This window comes from Mustelus asterias, unplaced genomic scaffold (assembly GCF_964213995.1).
Source record: "Mustelus asterias unplaced genomic scaffold, sMusAst1.hap1.1 HAP1_SCAFFOLD_448, whole genome shotgun sequence".
Taxonomy (NCBI): domain Eukaryota; kingdom Metazoa; phylum Chordata; class Chondrichthyes; order Carcharhiniformes; family Triakidae; genus Mustelus; species Mustelus asterias.
In genome coordinates this window covers 12,782-32,170 of record NW_027590401.1, presented here as the reverse complement: position 1 = coordinate 32,170, position 19,389 = coordinate 12,782, and the positions used below count along the sequence as shown (strand labels likewise).

Below are 19,389 nucleotides of genomic sequence, written 5' to 3'. Positions count from 1 at the left end.
GAGACCTCTCCTGTATCCTTCCCTCAGCCTCATTCAGGGAGGCTGTTGCCAGGTTGGTCCCATCAGTATCCAGAATGAGCAGGGGTCCAAGTGAGGCCTCAGCCTCCCACTTCAATCCAGCTTCACTCTCTGCAATATCAACCATTCCAGTTAGAGAGGGGAAAGGGGGAAGCTCCCACATCTAGAGGATCAATGTCCTACCAGCTTCAGCTACAAGATCTCTCCTTCCTCTGGATCCAAATCCCAAATCCCTTGTGGCCCCACATTTCCCCACATGGCAACAGGCACAAATGTCAAAGCTCGATTCCTCCAATGGGGCCCAGCTAAACAAGAGAAATCAGTCAACCAGGTTGTGCATCACTTCTCCACACAAACACATCCCTGAGGGAGAGAGGGGGAACTTACACATTCTGCAACTTCTGCAAAGTACAAGCTTTGTTCCTGGAATCTCTGATCCACTGGAACAACTTTCAGGTGACAGGTGATGAAAATCTGAGGGACACATTCAACACAAGTGGTTATTTAGTGACTCCCTCCCAACATGGAGACCCCAATGATCAGCTTCCTCTTACCAAGGAACGCTCATCTCCAAAGAAACGGAAGGCATCCAGGTCAAAGCGGAGCTTGTCCGGCTCCTGCTCGTCTCCTGGCAACACAAAGGTTGAAAAGGAGTCCTCAGCTTTGCTGTCCAGGAGGCAGCTGAAGAAAGATGGAAAAAAGGACATGAAGTGAATCCAGAGAAGCCATTGAGATGGGAGCAGCTGGAGAAAGCAGAGAGCTCCTTACCCATTGTAGTCAATGATGCTGTATCTCGGGCTGGAGTCCTTGTCTGGCCTCAATGTAGCTACACAGCGGTCAATGTAGAGCTTCAGGGCCATGTGGTTGCTCATTGAAACAGAGGCCTCAATGTGAATGAGCTCACCCAGGTAGTAGACAGTCGAAGTGCGCTCTGTAAGCCAGTCACCTGAAGGACGAGAGGACAAGGGTTGGAGACAGTGGGTGTAACTCCCAGTGAATGAGGACAGGAAATCACTCCCCATCCACCCATCACATACCATTCATTAGGCGCAGTGAGAATGACAGATGCCCTTCTCCAGACCTGGTGGAGCTGAATGGGATCCAGGTGGGCTTGATGGGGTTACTGCTCACATTGCCCTTCCTGGAAAGAGTGCAGGCATTTTAGGACAAGGTCAGAGGTCACTAGCAGCTGGAGATCTTGACAATCGAGTAAAGATTCTCACCTAAAATAATGACACTCAATGGGAACGATCGCTCCATTGGTTCTCACAATAACAGATCCATGATACTCTGGGCTGTGGCTCAGGTGGGTGCTGTAGATCAGGAAATCTCCAGTCATCTGAAAGACAGCAGCTCAAGGAATGAAGAACTGATCTGAAATGAGAATGTTCTACACTGGGGTTAACAATGAACTCATCCCATTAAAACAATTCTTCAGGGGGATTGACAGGGTCAGTGTGAAGAGGCTGCTTCCCCCAAGCTGGAGATTCTGTAAGCGGGGAGGTCATCTCAGGGCAGGGGGTCAGTCATTTAGGATTTATGTGATGAGGAATTTCTTCATTCAGCAGCTGATGAATCTTTGGAATTCTCTCCAGCCCCAGAGAGCTGGGAAATGGTCACTCACTGAGGATATTCAGGACAGAGGGATATATTTCTGGCCATTGAGGGAATCATGTTGTGAGGACAGGAACATGGAGGCTGTGGGAAGCTCAGTCCTGATCATAATGACTGGGGAACAGGCAGAAGGGCCTCATCTGGTTAGCAGTGTTGCTATGCAACCTCAGCCCTTGCTGCAAGGAGAGATCTTTAGCACAAGACCAGAATCAATTAACAGGGAAGTGATTCAATAAAAGCTTCAGTTAACAGGAAAAGGAGCCACAAGTTGTCAGTAATTTGGAGCCGGGAAACAGTTTGTAATCAGGGCCCCATTTATTCCAATGACTGGGAAAGTGGGAAGTGTGGAGTCCCTCTTTAGTCCAATCCATCTCAATTCCCATTACATTCAGACTCATCCCAAAATTGGATTAAACAGGACTGAAACCCAACCCTCAGTGGAGTTGATCTGAATGAGGGGAAATCAAACTGAAAATCCTCAAGAGGAAAAGCTTGGAGGAAGCAAAGAGAAGCTTCCAGACAATGGGGTTGGAGACTCAGACCAGTGAAAGTGAAGTACAATCCTGAATAGAAAGCTAGTTTGGGGTTTATAAAGCAGGAGACAGCTATCTCCTCAATATCAATGACATCTCACCCAGTGTTGGAGTGAAGAGTGGGGAACAACCTACAGCCCCAGCTCAGAGGCAGAGTTTGAGGATTCACATTACCTGCAATCTGCTGCCACACTCATGGAGTCCATAGTCAAAGAGGACAGTGTGGTTCTGAGAGTAGATCCTGGTTGGCCGACAACCTGCTGTCCCCAGGGTCAGATCAGCAGCTTTAACCAGGTGCCTGGTTCCAAATAAATCCAGCTGGACCCTGAGCAGCAGCTTGTCCTCTCCACACTGCACCCTCACACTCTGCACTGGAGACACACCTTGACCCTCAGAAATGGGAATCAAAGGGAGGCCCAGGAGGAGGGAATGTCTGAGGCCTCGGGGTGGCTTTGACTATTATCCATGGAAACCTGTGGCCTGGAAACTGTTGCCAAGTATCAGAGCAACAAACAGCTCCAACTAACACCAGCACTGGGAAGAAACTCCTCACTCCAAAATCCCCCATCATCCCAAACAACTGAACCATCCCTTCAGGCACCAAGCGACACCTTTTATACACACAGCCCACACTCAGCTGACAGCAATTATTCCAGAATCAATAACAACAATTGAACCAATTACCCAGCACCCACAACCCCACCCCCCCCCCACCCCCTCCTCCCTCTTTCAGGCATTTCTTTTTTTTGTTTCGATACCAATCAAGTAGCTTTTTCGGCACCAATCAAGTAAACGAACTCAAATTAACTTAGGGACAAAGTAAAAGGGGCGGCTCCCCAAAAGGAAGGGGGGAACAGCCCGAACCAAAATCAAAGTCGAAAGGAAACTTAAAACGTCAAACCAAAAGGTGATTATCGGGGTCGATAATACACCCCAGCCCCTGCGGCGCCCAGCGGTCGCGGAAGGCGTCAACCGCGCCCGTGGACACCGCATGCTCCCTCTCCAGGGACACCTGGCCGCGAATGTAGCCGCGGTAGAGGGGCAGACAGTCGGGATGGACGGCCCCGTCGATCGCCCGCTGCCTGGACCTATTGATGGCGCGTCTCGCCAGGCCCAGGAGCAGGTTCACGAGGAGGTCGGCATCCCGACCCGCCCCTCTCCGCACCAGGTGCCCGTAGATCAGGAGCGTGGGACTGAAGTGCAAACAAAACATCAGTAAAAGGTGTTTGAGGAAACCAAAAAGGGTGTGCAGCCTAAAACACAGAACGTAGACATGGTCCACGGACTCCACGAGGCCACGGAAAGGGCAGTCTTGGGAGCCCGTGAACCAGTGAATCCTACGGTTGTGCGGAACTGCTGCATGCATCACCCTCCACCCCAGGTCCCCGACGTAATTGGGGGAGATCCCTCTGTAGAGGGACCTCCACTGGGGACCTCCGCCGCCCGGCGGCAACAAGTCCCACCAAGGTGTATCCGGGCGAAAGGCGAGGATGCGGTAGTGGAAGGTGTGCAGCAACAGCCCGTACAGGAAACACCTCCGCGCGGTAGAAAAAGGCACGGAGGACATTTCCGTGACGCGGCTCATGCTGTGGGGCACCTGACCCGGGAGGGGCGGCATAGGCTTTGGGCCAATGTGGAATTCCGTCCGAGCAGGGGAACGCTCAGGTGGGATCCCACCGCACATCTGCGCCACCTCGAGACCGCGTGTGCACTCGGGGCTGAGAACAACCGTCTTAAGGTGTTGGATGGCTTTGGCCGTGCGCCGGACGGCCACCTCCGCGCGCTCAGCCAGCACACGGGGGCTCATCCAGCCCGCTCCTCCGCCATCCAGCACGTCCCCAATCCTGGTCACCCCGGCGTCCACAGCCCCCCTCTCCGCCAGCCACCTGAAGTTATCCGGCTGCAGGAGCGGATTCCTGAGCAGCGGCTCTCGCATGAGAGGCGCTACTCTGACGAGGGAGAGCTGCGTCGCGAGGCGACCGTGTTCCAAACAGTGAGCCTCTTTTAGGGCCAAACAAATAAACCAACTCAAATTAACTCAGGGATAATGTAAAAGGGGCAGCTCCCCAAAAGGAGGGGGAACAGCCCGAACAAAATCAAAATACAAAGGAAACTTAAAACATCAAATCATAATGTGATTACTCGGATCGATAAAGCACCCCAACTCCTGCGGTGACCAATGGGTGCGGAAGGTGTCAACTGCGCTCGTGGACACCTGGCCGCGAACATAGCCGCGGTAGAGGGGCAGACAGTCAGGATGGACGGCCCCCTCGATCGCCCGCTGCCTGGACCTGTAAATGGCGCATTTCGCCAGGCCCAGGAGCAGGTTCACGAGGAGGTCGCCACCCTGACCCGCCCCTCTCCGCACCAGGTGCCCGGAGACCAGGAGCGTGGGACTGAAGTGCAAACAAAACATCAATAAAAGGTTCTTCAGGAAAACAAAATGGAAGTGCAACCTGAGACACAAAATGTCGACATGGTCCATGGACTGCACAAGGCCACAGAAGGGGCAGTCTTTGGAGCCCGTGAACCAGTGAATCCTACGGTTGTGCGGAACTGCTGCATGCATCACCCTCCACTCCAGGTCCCCCATGTAATTGGGGGAGATCCCTCCGTAGAGGGACCTGTACTGGGGACCTCCACCGCCCGGCGGCAACAAGGCCGCCAAGGTGTATCCGGGCGACAGGTGAGGATGCGATAGTGGAAGGTGTGCAGCAGCAGCCCGTACAGGAAACGCCTCGGTGACGTGGAAAAAGGCACGGAGGATATTTCCGTGACGCGGCTCATGCTGTGGGGCACCTGACCCGGGAGGGGGGGCATAGGCTTTGGGACGGTGTGGAATTCCGTCCGAACAGCGGAACGCTAGAATGCGAATCCCTACAGCCAACCAGATCTTAAAGATATAGACAATGTGGGTGGAGGGAGCATTAAGCACAGGTTAAAGAGATGTGTATTGTCTCCAGACAGGATAACCCGCAAGTCCAGGAGGCATGCTGTGGGGGTTACTGATAATGTGACATAATTCCAACAACCGGGACGTGAGGCTGATTACAATATGCAGAAGCTGCTCAGTATCTATTTAGCGAGCCCAGGACCCAATCACCCGGCTTTGCAAAGGTTTCCCACCCCGCCAGTGCAGGTCATAGAGTCATAGAGGTTTGCAGCATGGGAACAGGCCGTTCGGCCCAACTTGTCCATGCCGCCCTTTTTTTTTAAACCCCTAAGCTAGTCCCAATTGCCCGCATTTGGCCCAGATCCCTCTATACCCATTTTACCCATGTAGCTATCTAAATGCTTTTTAAAAAACAAAATTGTACCCGCCTCAACTACGACCTCTGGCAGCTTGTTCCAGACACTCACCGCCCTCTGTGTGAAAACATTGCCCCTCTGGACACTTTTTCATCTCTCCCCTCTCACTTTAAACCTATGCCCTCTAGTTTTAGACTCCCCTACCTTTCATAGAAATCATAGAAACCCTACAGTGCAGAAGGAGGCCATTCGGCCCATCGAGTCTGCACCGACCACAATCCCACCCAGGCCCTACCCCCACATATTTTACCCACTAACCCCCCTAACCTACGCATCCCAGGACTCTAAGGGGCAATTTTTTTTTTTTTTAACCTGGCCAATCAACCTAACCCGCACATCTTTGGACTGTGGGAGGAAACCGGAGCACCCGGAGGAAACCCACGCAGACACGAGGAGAATGTGCAAACTCCACACAGACAGTGTGGAAAAGATATTGACTATCTCGCTGATCTGTGCCTCTCATTATTTTATAGACCTCTATAAGATCACCCCCTCAGCCTCCTACGCTCCAGAGAAAAATGTTCCAGTCTGTCCAGCCTCTCCTTATCACCCAAACCATCAAGTCCTGGTAGCATCCTAGTAAATCTTTTCTGCACACCTTCTAGTTTAATAATATCCTTTCTATAATAGGGTGACCAGAACTGTACACAATGTTCCAAGTATGGCCTTACCAATGTCTTGTACAACTTCAACAAGACGTCCCAACTCCTGTATTCAATGTTCTGACTGATGGACAGTGGCAACCCATTGAAGTGACGCTTGGCACCAAGGATGGTGTCGGGTTGCCACTGTCCATCGGAATGATCTCTGAAAGCGGAAGGGCATGTTAGTAGGGTGGTGAAAAAGGCATATGGGACACTTGCCTTTATCATTTGATGATGTGGAGATGCCGGCGTTGGACTGGGGTAAACACTGTAAGAAGTCTCACAACACCAGGTTAAAGTCCAACAGGTTTATTTGGTAGCAAAACCTACTCGCTTTCGGAGCGCTGCCCCTTTGTCAGGTAAGTGGGAATTCTGTTCACAAACAGGGCATATACAGACACAAACTCAATTTACAAAATAATGGTTGGAATGTGAGTCTTTACAGGTAATCAAGTCTTAAAGGTACAGACAATGTGAGTGGAGAGAGCGTTAAACACAGGTTAAAGAGATAGAGTCATAGAGGTTTACAGCATGGAAACAGGCCCTTTGGCACAACTTGTCCATGCCGCCCAGTTGTTACTACTAAGCTAGTCCCAATGTGTATTGTCTCCAGACAGGACAGTTAGTGAGATTTTGCAAGCCAAGGCAAGTTGTGGGGGTTACAGATAATGTGACATGAACCCAAGATCCCGGTTGAGGCCGTCCTCAAGTGTGCGGAACTTGGCTCTCAGTTTCTGCTCAGTGACTCTGCGTTGTCGTGTGTCACGTCACAGCGAAAAACTGCACCGACCTCCTCAGTAAACAAACACGGGACACGGTGGACAGAGTATCCTTAGTCGTCCAGTACTTCCCCGGAGTGGAGAAGCTACGACATCTTCTCCGGAGCCTTCAACATGTCATTGATGAAGACGAACATCTCGCCAAGGCCACTTCTTGCTTTCAAACAATCGCACAACCTCAAACAGACCATTGTCCGCAGCAAACTACCCAGCCTTCAGGAGAACAGTGACCATGACACCACACAACCCTGCCACAGTAACCTCTGCAAGACGTGCCGGATCATCGACACGAATGCCATCATCTCACTTGAGAAAACGATCCACCAGGTACACGGTACCTACTCTTGCAACTCGGCCAACATTGTCTACCTGATACGCTGCAAGAAAGGATGTCCCAAGGCATGGTACATTGGGGAGACCATGCAGACGCTACGACAACGGATGAATGAACACCGCTCAACAATCCACCAGGCAAGACTGTTCGCTTCCTGTGGGGGAGCACTTCAGCAGTCACGGTCATTCAGCCTCTGATCTTCGGGAAAGCGGTCTCCTTCACGACACAGGACAACGCAGAGTCGCTGAGCAGAGACTGATAGCCAAGTTCCGCACACATGAGGACGGCCTCCACCGGGGAGCTGGGATGAATAATCGGACAAAACGTTTCTCTCTCTCTGCCACCATCCAATGATCCGCACCCCCATCCCAACCCCCTGAACCCCCCACCCACCCACCATCCATCCACCACACACCGCCCCCAATGTGCCAAGGATTCACCTTGGCACAACCCACCGGACATTGATCAGTGCCAAGGGTATGGGGCCGAGGGAGGTGGCGCATACGGAGAGGGCACATGGGGGTGGGGGGGGGCAGATAAATGGAGAGGTTCCGCTGCCACTCTGCATGGGGATCGCGAGCAGAGGGAGAGAAGGGCTGAACGGGGCTGGCCATCGGAGTGGGAAGGGGTCGTCCTGCTGGGGAGGTTCGGTGCTGCGGAGGAGGGATGCGATCGGAAGACCGGGCTGGGAGCGTGATAACAGGTAGTGTGGGGGGATCGAGACTGCAGAGGGTCGGGGGGAGGGGGGGAGATCGAAGTATTGAGGTGGCCAGGAGAGTGTGGTGGGCGGGAGAGGGTGGTGGGGTCTGGGTCATGGCCGGCCCAGACACATCCGGAAGGCCAGCGATTGAGTAGGTTGGGCCGGAGGGCTGGGTCCAGAAGGCCAGAAATCGGGTGGGTTGGGGGGGGTGGGGAGGGGGGGTCACATGGCCAGCAATTGCGGGTGGCGTTGCCGTGCTGGCCAGCGATCGGGAGGCCGGCAGTGCGGGCCTATTGCACATGTGCCAATCTCGGCGCTGAATGATGGGAGCAGGCACAGTGTCCCGCTCAGTGCTACGCTGCCGGCCTCTCCAGCGGGAATAGGCCCCGTCCACTGATTTTCAGTGGGATTGGCGCTATGGCTCTTGGTGATGCACAGAGTGCGGGAGATTCATTTTGAAACTCCCCCTGAAAAAAGCAGCAGGATTTACTCCAGTTTTTACACAAATTCAGCTCTTAGAATCTGTTTGGGAGAATCCCACCCAGGGTGTGCGTGAAATTATAAAGTTACTTTTCAATCGCCAATACCGTGAAGTCAATCTTGATTCAAAAAGAAATGATTGCCCTCTATTCATTGGAGGAGTTGTCCATCTGGAGAACAAATGGCATCGACACAATGCAACAATCACCAATCCTCAATGTGGCTCAGTTATCACATGGATGGTTTTTAGCTGAGACCTCTGGGTCTATTCCATGGTATGTTACGACAAGGACATGCCGAGGTAGGCGGTGGCACAATGGTATCGTCACTAGATTTATAATCCAGAGACCCAGGTTCAAATCCCACCACGGCCGCTGGTGAAATTTGAATTCAATAAAAATCTGGAATTAAAAGTCTAACAATGACCATGAAATGATTGCCAATTGTTGGAAAAACCCATCTGGTTCACTAATGACCTTTAGGGAAGGAAATCTGCCATCCTTACCCGGTCTGGCCTACGTGAGACTCCAGACCCACAGGTGTGACAGACAGCATGGTTTTGTAAGAGGGAGGTCGTGCCTTACAAATTTGGTGGAGTTTTTTGAGGAAGTGACAAAAACGGTTGATGAAGGAAGGGCCGTGGATGTCGTCTATATGGATTTCAGTAAGGCATTTGACAAAGTCCCACATGGCAGGTTGGTTAAGAAGGTTAAGGCTCATGGGATACAAGGAGAAGTGGCTAGATGGGTGGCGAACTGGCTTGGCCATAGGAGACAGAGGGTAGTGGTCGAAGGGTCTTTTTCCGGCTGGAGGTCTGTGACCAGTGGTGTTCTGCAGGGCTCTGTACTAGGACCTCTGCTATTTGTGATATATATAAATGATTTGGAAGAAGGTGTAACTGGTGTAATCAGCAAGTTTGCGGATGACACGAAGATGGCTGGAATTGCGGATAGCGAAGAGCATTGTCGGGCAATACAGCAGGATATAGATAGGCTGGAAAATTGGGCGGAGAGGTGGCAGATGGAATTTAATCCGGATAAATGCGAAGTGATGCATTTTGGAAGAAATAATGTAGGGAGGAGTTATACAATAAATGGCAGAGTCATCAGGAGTATAGAAACACAGAGGGACCTAGGTGTGCAAGTCCACAAATCCTTGAAGGTGGCAACACAGGTGGAGAAGGTGGTGAAGAAGGCATATGGTATGCTTGCCTTTATAGGACGGGGTATAGAGTATAAAAGCTGGAGTCTGATGATGCAGCTGTATAGAACGCTGGTTAGGCCACATTTGGAGTACTGCGTCCAGTTCTGGTCGCCGCACTACCAGAAGGACGTGGAGGCATTGGAGAGAGTGCAGAGAAGGTTTACCAGGATGTTGCCTGGTATGGAGGGTCTTAGCTATGAGGAGAGATTGGGTAGACTGGGGTTGTTCTCCTTGGAAAGACGGAGAATGAGGGGAGATCTAATAGAGGTATACAAGATTATGAGGGGTATAGATAGGGTGAACAGTGGGAAGCTTTTTCCCAGGTCGGAGTTGACGATCACGAGGGGTCACGGGCTCAAGCTGAGAGGGGCGAAGTATAACTCAGACATCAGAGGGACGTTTTTTACACAGAGGGTGGTGGGGGCCTGGAATGCGCTGCCAAGTAGGGTGGTGGAGGCAGGCACGCTGACATCGTTTAAGACTTACCTGGATAGTCACATGAGCAGCCTGGGAATGGAGGGATACAAACGATTGGTCTCGTTGGACCAAGGAGCGGCACAGGCTTGGAGGGCCGAAGGGCCTGTTTCCTGTGCTGTACTGTTCTTTGTTCTTTGTTTGTTCTTTGTGTGTGGGTGACTCTCAAATGCCCTCTGAAATGGGGGGCAGTGAGGGATGGACAATAAACGCTGGGTCCAGCCGGCAACTCCCACATCCCATAAATGAATAAAAAATATAACAATATGGAAAGAACAAGCAGATTATTTGATCCAGGTGGAAAGTTGTTTGTTTATCTTATTTTGTTAACATGTTAAAGGTTGGAATGATTTATCCAGTTGTTTGCATGAAGTCAAATTGCTGCATATTTGTTGAAGCTAACAATGAAATAGCAATCGGTGGCGGGATGTTTTGCTCTGGACATGTTTTAATTTCTATTTGCTTCCCCAGCAACATTTCAAGATGAGAGTGATGGGATATTTCAGCACAGACTTCAATTCGTTACGGAATTTATTCTGAGTTGCTGCATAAATGCAGGTATTTGTGCAAGAACTCAAAAGCTGAAGCATGAAACCGATTTCTTGTAGGACATCCGAAATGCTAATTGATGCATTATCTTGCATCATGGCCATTCGCAAGCAAATAGAATTCACCAGAAACATCACCCAGAGCAAGATAAAATTTCCTGAGATGACAAAGAGTAAAATGATGGATTTTCTTCGCTTCTCGATTTCAGGATCACTGGGATTCTTCCCACTGCTGTGGAGCCGGAGTCTCCTCCGGGCCCCGCTCGACACCAGAATGTGTCTAACAGTCAGCGCATTGAGCAGCAGGATCAGCAAGAAAGGGACAAATGGAGTTAAAATATAATGTACTGTTTCTACTGCTCCCCATATCCTTGAAAGAAGAAAGCTGTCTAACACGTTAGAAAACCAAGGCGCGTTAAACAGTATATATTCACTGGTTAAAATCAAGTAGCAGAAAGTATTTTTCAATAAGAACAGCACCGTCACACTTCCCACAACTGGAGTCACCGTTCTCTCTGTGCAATATTTTACTTTCAGCTTCTGGCTACAGATTGCCACAAATCGATCAAAGGTAAAAGCAACTGTGTACCAGACTGACCAGTCAGTTATTGCATAAAGCAGGACGCCATGTATATTACACAATTTAATGTTCTATACAAAAAGGAAGTGTGCGGCGTAAGCAATGGGAATCTGTCTGAGTATCACATCAACTATAATAACCAGTAGATCTGCCGCTGCCATGGACACCAGGTATCGAGCGACACATTTAGAGAGACCACATCGTCCTTGAGATAGGATCACAATCGTCACTAAGTTCACTGTAAGGGAGTTTGCAAAAGAAAAAGCAGCAGTATTCAATGAGAGTTCAGTCTGAAATTAGAATTTTCATTAGTCCATATATTTAGAGTGTTTTCTTTGAGAGAGTTTCTCCTGTTGGAGACAGGCTTTGCAAAAGCAGTAATGGACTGTGAAATGAAGAACTGAACAGGATCAAACTGTCTTTAATCGTTACAGAATCTAAGTTTTTAAAGTTAAATTGTATTTATTAGTGTCACAAATACACTTGTATTTACACTGCAATGAAGTTACTGTGAAAATCCCCTAGTCGCCATAGTTTGGCACCTGTTCGGGTACACTGAGGGAGAATTTAGCACGGCCAATGCACCCTAACCAGCACGTCTTTCAGAATCTGCTGCAAACCTTGAGAAATGTGATTCCTGAGATGGGGGATTGCTGCTCCATCTTGTAGAAAATAACAAGCTATTGTTTGTGAAAGCAACAATCACCCAAACTTGGAAAGAACTGAAAGCTGTGCAGAATTGGGCTTTAACTGTAATAGATATCAGGCTGCGGTTGCCTGGGAGGGAGATATGGGGCGTGGATATTCGTGTGATCACTGCTCACCGATTGTTAGAAGAAAGTGCACAAATGTGGAAACAATACGGGTTCACAGTCCAGTTCAGCGCTGGGGCATCAAACTTTCCCAACCACACTCCATTGAGACAGAGCTTGTCCAGGGAACAGCTTTGCCGAGGCGGATTGTTCAGAGGAGATTAAAGTTAGCATTATTAGAACATAGAACATGGAACATTACAGCGCACTACAGGCCCTTCGGCCCTCAATGTTGCACCGACCTGTGAAACCAATCTAAAGCCCATCTAACCTACACTATTCCAATATCAACCTTATGTTTATCCAATGACCCTTTAAATGCCCTTAATATTGACGAGTCCACGACTGTTGCAGGCAGGGCATTCCATGCTCTTACTACTCTCTGAGTAAAGAGCCTACCTCTGACATCTGTCCCATATCTATCACCCCTCAATTTAAAGCTATGTCCCCTCGTGCTGGCCATCACCATCTGAGGAAAAATGCTCTCACTGTCCACCCTATCTAATCCTCTGATCATCTTGTATGCCTCTATTAAGTCACTTCTTAACCTTCTTCTCTCTAACGGAAACAACCTCAAGTCACTCAGCCTTTCCTCAGAAGACCTTCCCACCATACCAGGCAACCTCCTGGTAAATCTCCTCTGCACCCTTTCCAATGCTTCCACATCCTTCCTATAATGCAGCAACCAGAACTGTACGCAATACTCCAAGTGCGGCCGCACCAGAGTTTTGTACAGCTGCAACATGACCTCATGGCTCTGAAACTCAATCCCTCTACCAATAAAAGCTAACACACCGTACGCCTTCTTAACAACCCTATCAACCTGGGTGCCAACTTTCAGGGATCTATGCACATGGACACCGAGATCTCTCTGCTCATCCACACTGCCAAGTGTCTTACCATTAGCCCAGTACTCTGTATTCTTGTTACTCCTTCCAAATTGAATCACCTCACGCTTTTCCGCATTAAGTTCCATTTGCCACCTCTCAGCCCAGCTCTGCAGCTTATCTATGTCCCTCTGTAACCTGCAACATCCTTCCGCACTGTCCGCAACTCCACCGACTTTAGTGTCATCCGCTATTTACTAACCCATCCTTCTACGCCCTTATCCAGGTCATTTACAAAAATGACAAACAGTAGTGGCCCCAAAACAGATCCTTGCGGTACACCACTAGTAACTGAACTCCAGGATGAACATTTCCCATCAACCACCACCCTCTGTCTTCTTACAGCTAGCCAATTCCTGATCCAAACCGCAAAATCACCCTCAATCCCATGCCTCTGTATTTTCTGCAATAGCCTACCATGGGGAACCTTATCAAACACTTTACTGAAATCCATATACACCACATCAACTGCTTTACCCTCATCCACCTCTTTGGTCACCTTCTCAAAGAAGGTTTGTGAGGCACGACCTACCCTTCACAAAACCGTGCTGACTATCCCGAATCAAATTGTTCCTTTCTAGATGAGTATAAATCCTATCTCTTATAATCCTGTCCAAAACTTTGCCCACAACAGAAGTGAGGCTCACTGATCTATAATTACCAGGGTTGTCTCTACTTATTGGAAGAAGAACATGGAAACCTCCACATGAGGCAACATCCGTGGACAACTTATCCAATTGCTCTGTGAAAAATGACAGAGTATTTTGCTACACTTTTCCACTAACTCAGTAAGGTGAAACATGTGCTACTTCTCGATGCAGTGCCCTGTGTGATGATGCATGCACAATTCCAGACCCATTTTCCAGCACTTCCTGCATCGTGTTGTGTGCAATGGTGTTTGCAGCGTTCCTCTAAATGCTTCTTAAATGTTGTGAAGGGGAGAAGGAGGGGGCTGGCTAAGATGCTCTGTCAGAGAGTCGGTGCAAACTCGATGGTCTCCTTCTGCACTGTCGGGATTCTATGTTCAACTCTTTGTCTGCGTATTTATCACCATTCTGTCACATTGCTGCTCTACATCTGAAAATGTGTGCAGAATAAAGAATTAGAAATGCAAAAAAAGTCTTGAAAACATATCTGAGTTAATAGCAACATGCAGTTTTACATCAGGCATTGTGTCCAAATGATGTGTTAAACTATCAAAGCTTGCTGTGTTCTGGTAAAGCAGGCATCAGAATTTTATTCCGTGTCCTGACTTGGGAATATATTGCCGTTCCTTCATGGTTGCCGGGTAAAAATCCGTGGAGTCTGGGATTGCTTGGGTTCCTATATCACAAAGTACAGCAGCAGAAGTGCCTCTACTGCACCGTCCCAAGAGCAAGAACGATTGGACAATAAATGCTGAACACACAGACGCCCACGCCAACTCAGTAACAGAAAGAGACATCTGGCAAAGTGAGGAGGTGATTGTGTAACAAACAGAATTAGGCAGATGTGTTCCAGTGTGACACCTGGAGACGGATACATGGAACACACTGAGCATGGCAAATTGCGATTTAACTCACAAAATCTCTCTCAATCCAACACGTTTACCATAACTGCTGGTTGTCTGGAAGAGCGCACATAACTGTTGGAGATTAAGTGATCAATGATTATTACTTTTACACAGCATTCGTTATTTTATTGAGGGTTTATCTAATATCAGCTGAGTCTGTGAGCATCTGGATTAAAATGCGGCCCAGCAGGAACTTTTCCAATAAGTTCATACTTCATGTTTCTTCACCATCAACAGCACTAATTCAGCATGTGTTACTTACCAGGACCAGCAATGAGCTGAGAGAGTGAAAGGAATCTGGATGTACAGAGGAGAAATGCCACAGTGAAACATGATGCATGGAGTTAACAGCGACACTTACAGGGAACGCCAAGAGCAGCGATGATGGGATAATATATCTTCTGCACTTCCCAGACTGTGAATAGCACACGGATGGTTATTGAGAATTCCCGAAGCATGTTTCGACTTTGGCAGCAGAGAGTGAACCAGTCAGCACTCGAGGCGAGTGAGGCAGTGTGGGAGAGCGTTGAAAGAAGCCTCACATTTATGTGGGAGTGGAATCCACAGGGAGGAGTTTCTCTGGGGATTAAAATTACTGACAATGAATAAACAAACACAATGCTTTCAATATTTCACATCTAACATGCTGAGATTTTCAAAAATGCAGCTCAGCAGACACTGCCTGGACAGAAAGGGAAAGCATTCAACAAATCAAACAGACAATTATTGGGAGGATCTCTCAGTGTGCAAGTTGAGTAGGAATTTCAGATAGATTTATTGAATCATAGAATCCCTACAGTGCAGAATCAGACCATTCGGCCCATCCAGCCTGCTCCAACAACAATCCCACCCAGATCCTATCTCTGTAACCCCAGGTATCAACCATGCTTGTCCCCCTGACACTGAGAGGTAATTTAGCATGGCCAATGCACCTTACCCCCAAATCTTTGCAGTGTGGGAGGAACCTGGAGACCCGGGGAAAACCCACACAGACACGGGGAGATTTCACATTTCTACACAGTCAGTCACCAAGGCCGGAATCGAACCTGGGTCTCTGTCGCTGGGAGTCGGCAGTGCTAACCACTGTGCCACCGTGCCGCCCGGCATTCATTGCCAACAGTACGTACCATTGAGGTATAAATCCTGAATTCCTCAATTTGAGAAGCGGGGCAGGGAGGGAAAGCAGAATTCTTATCCATAATTCTGATGTTAGCTGTGGAAATGCTGAAAGCCGGGGTCAGGGGTCATGGACATGAAGTGAGAGCAGCTTCTCTGAGAGAGTCTGGCTCATTTCTGAAACATGAGAGGACCATTAGATTTCCTTAAAGCCAGGCCACTGTTTGAATGTTTGGACATGTGAATGCACACACGCTACTCATCAGCTTTCATCACCGTTCTCTGGAAGTGGGGAGATTGAATGGCCACATGAGTGTCGGCACGGTGGCACAGTGGTTAGCACTGCGGCCTTACAGTGCCAGGGACTCGGGTTCAATTCCAGCCTTGGGTCACTGTCTGTGTGGAGTTTGCACATTCTCCCCGTGACTGCATGGGTTTCCTCCCACAGCCCAAAGATATGCAGGTTAGGTGGATTGGCCATGGTAAATTTCCCCTTAGTGTCAGGGGGACTAGCTCGGGTAAATGCATGGGGTTATGGGGATAGGGCCTGTGAGGGATTGTGGTTGTTGCAGGCTTGATGGGCCAAATGGTCTCCTTCTGCACTGTAGGATTCTGTGATTCTCTCTTGTTACTCCTAATTTACATCGATATGTTTAGTGTCACATCAGCAAGAGATGGCTCCTCTATCTAAAATCACATCAGTCTACATTGCTGTGGTGTCCATCTCTCTCTCTCTCTCTGTGTCAGTGTGTCCCTATGCTTTTTAAATGTACAATTTTCCATATTTTGATAAATATCAATTGTTTTTTGCTAATCCTGAGGATTGATGCAATATGATAATAGTTGTGATTCACTGTTCATTCTGGGTTCTAATGGATATTTTGGGGCAATTGTCTGACAGTGAGGAGGTTTCTGAAGTGAAGTTTCACACACTAAATCACTTCTCACTTGTTTGCATTTTAATTATTTCTGCCAGGTGTCCGTCCAGTCCACCAAGTTGCCGATGTCCTGCTGAAATTCTACAATATACGCCACAGGTCACAATGCTTCCGAGTTTGGTCAATTCCGCAACATTTGAGATTTTGCCATGCACACCGAAGCGTGGGTGTGTTTGGTTTAATTTTGTCATGGAACGTGGGTGTTGTTAACTCGGCCAAGATTTATTATCGTTGTAAAGGTGACAGTGAGCTGCGTTCTGGAACCACTGTAGTCCATGTGCTGTTAGTGCGCCCATTGTGCTGTTAAGGTGGGTGTTCCACATTGTCACCCAGCAACAGCGGAGGAACGGGATATCTTTCCCAGTCAGGATGGTGAGTGGTTTGCGTTGGGAGGCGGGGGCGGGGGGTGGAGGGGGGACGGGGGTGGGGGCAGGGGGCAGGGCATGGGGGTGGGGTGCAGGGCGGGGCGGGCAGCAGGCAAGGGGCAGTGGGGGCCAGCCAGCAGGCGGGCAGACAGCGGGGGGGTGGAAATATCCAGGTGGTGGGGGTTCCGAGCACCTGCTGCCCTTTCCCCTCTCGATGATCGTGGTCCAGTGGTCCTGTGTTGGAAGGTGCTGTCTGAGGGAGTGCAGGAGTACATCTTGTCGATGGTACACACTGCTACCACTGTGTGTGGGTGGTGGAGGGAGTGGATGTTTGTGGATGGGGTGCCAATCAAGCGGATTGCTTTGTCCTGAAATCTGGCGAATATCTTGAGTGTTGTCGGAGCTGCGCTCATCCAGGAACGTGTAGAGCTTCCTATCACACTCCTGACTTGTGCTTTCCAGATGATGGTCAAACTTTTGTGAGTCAGGAAGTGAGTTACTATCTGCAGCATTCCTAGCCTCGGACCTGCTCTTGTAGCCACAGCATTTATATGGCTAATCCAGTTCAGTTTCTGCTCCATTTTAATCCAGCATTAGGCTGTTCAGTGATGGCTATGCCATTGAAAGTCAAGGGGCGCTGGTTAGATTCTCTCTGGCCAGGCATGGCTATGGTTTGTTTGGTGCCAATGCTAATTACCTTTTGTCATTAATTGGAGCAGAAGGAGTTTGTGTATTGACACCGAACACAGGAATCCTCTAAAATTAACTCAACTCCAACCCTGGAAAACAGCCTTTCATTCCGGCTCCCTCTTAGTTGGGAGTTTGCCAGTTTGGTATCAATATTGTTCCTCTCCCGGTTGGTGCAGGAGTTTTAATGTTGCTCCGTCTCAGTGATGCAGGATTTTATTTACTCCCTTTTGGGAAACCACGTTAACTCTATTCCTCTCAGCAATACTTTCTGTTACAGCATCAACAACTGCAGCAAGTCAGTCCAGCGCGTTCTTCTCTTATCAGCTGGATTCATTTAATAAACATGCATTTGCACAAGTGAAGATTCATGTTACTCCATCAGAACATGAACAATAGTAGCAGGAGGAGGCCATTCAGCCCCTCGATTCTGCTCCCCCGGCAACAGGACCAATCCAGATCTGATGTTGCACCAACTCCACTTTCAATCATCTCCACACGAACCTGGTGTGGTGAACCATCGTTGGTTCCCACTAGATAGTACTGAGCCAGGGTCTGGCCAGTACTACAAGTATGTATATATGTTGCTGTTAGGGTTAGGGATGGGTTGTTCTACTTGTTGCTGTTGGGGTTAGGGTTGGGCTGTTACACCTTGTATTATAGTTATTGTGGTACATCCCAGTCGGGCTCCGCCTCCTGGGAGAGGTATAATGGTCTCTGCTCTGTCTGGGACGCCTCAGTCTGGGATCGTGTATATAATTAGTAGCTTCGTTGTTACAGCAAATAAAAGCCTTTATTTCCTGAGCATCTCAAGCCTCGTGTGTGATAACGCGCATCAATTTTATTTGCTGTAAATAAACTCTCGTCGGAAAAAAAAAAAACGATATAGAGAGTATGGAGCAGATACTGAAGCCTGAACACGTGCGGTGGGCGCCTCTAACACCTTCAACCACTGGTTGAAATGTTTTGAGGACTACCTGGCAGCCTCCGCAGCGGTCACCACAGATGATGACAGACTCCGGGTCCTCCATGCGAGGATAAGCGACACTGTCTACCTCGCGATCTGTGCGGCCACCGACTACACAAAGGCCCTCGAGCTTCTTAAGAAGCGTTATATTAAACCGCCCAACGAAATACACGCTCGTTACCTCTTAGCCACTCGACGACAGCAGTCCGGTGAAACGACGGAGGAATACGCGAACGAGCTCCTACAGCTAGCCAGGGGCTGTAACTGCAAAGCAGTGTCGGCAGACCAGAATATGAACGACCTCGCTCGAGATGCGTTTGTGGCGGGAGTCGGATCATCTTATATCCGACTCAAACTACTGGAGAAAGGTAATCTTGACCTCACCCTGGCAATAGAACTAGCGGATATGTTGGAGACGGCCTCCAAAAGCCAAGTATTGTATCCTGAAGACCACGTGGAGACAACGTGGCAGGAGCAGTCGCTGATCCCTCCTTGTCCCTCTGGTTGGAAATGCTGCGTGATGGCGTGCTCACACTCAGGCCAGACGACGGCAGCAGCTCCGGGCAGCCCGCGGTGTTACTTCTGAGGGGGAGCGAAGCATACTCGGCAACGGTGTCCCGCTAAAGCTGTGTTGTGCTCCGCCTGCGGTAAGAAGGGGCACTATTCGAAAGTGTGCCGATCTAAATCTGCTTCTCGGAACAGCAGTGCGGCCTGCGATTCCTCGGAGCCCGGTTCTTTGTCGTCGGCATTGTCGAGGGTTTCGTCCACGTGCGAGGCCAGGATGACGCCATTACGGTCGACGGAGTCGGAGAGGTGTGACCACCAGGGGTCACTGAGTTTGGCGCCATC

General features: G+C 49.3%; 1 protein-coding gene across 1 annotated transcript; it reads right to left on the bottom strand.

The window, feature by feature from the left end:
* Positions 1–293: 293 nt before the first annotated feature.
* Positions 294–14,857, bottom strand: LOC144486753 (zona pellucida sperm-binding protein 3-like). The gene is made up of 7 exons (XM_078204780.1): positions 14,829–14,857; positions 1,242–1,357; positions 1,056–1,159; positions 787–964; positions 573–699; positions 406–492; positions 294–323 (listed from the first exon to the last, which is right to left on the bottom strand). Exons 2-7 carry the CDS (start codon positions 1,355–1,357, stop codon positions 294–296), a joined length of 642 nt encoding a protein of 213 aa, XP_078060906.1. The 5' UTR covers positions 14,829–14,857.
* Between the last annotated feature and the right edge of the window lie 4,532 nt (positions 14,858–19,389).

Bases quoted from the DNA above. Each gene is read 5' to 3' on its own strand.
- LOC144486753 (XM_078204780.1), bottom strand. From the start codon at position 1,357: ATGACTGGAGATTTCCTGATCTACAGCACCCACCTGAGCCACAGCCCA. The intron at 1,160-1,241 runs GTGAGAATCTTT...CACTCTTTCCAG, and splicing joins ATTGAGTGTCATTATTTTAG to GAAGGGCAATGTGAGCAGTA. The intron at 324-405 runs GTAAGTTCCCCC...TCTCTTGTTTAG, and splicing joins TTGCAGAAGTTGCAGAATGT to CTGGGCCCCATTGGAGGAAT.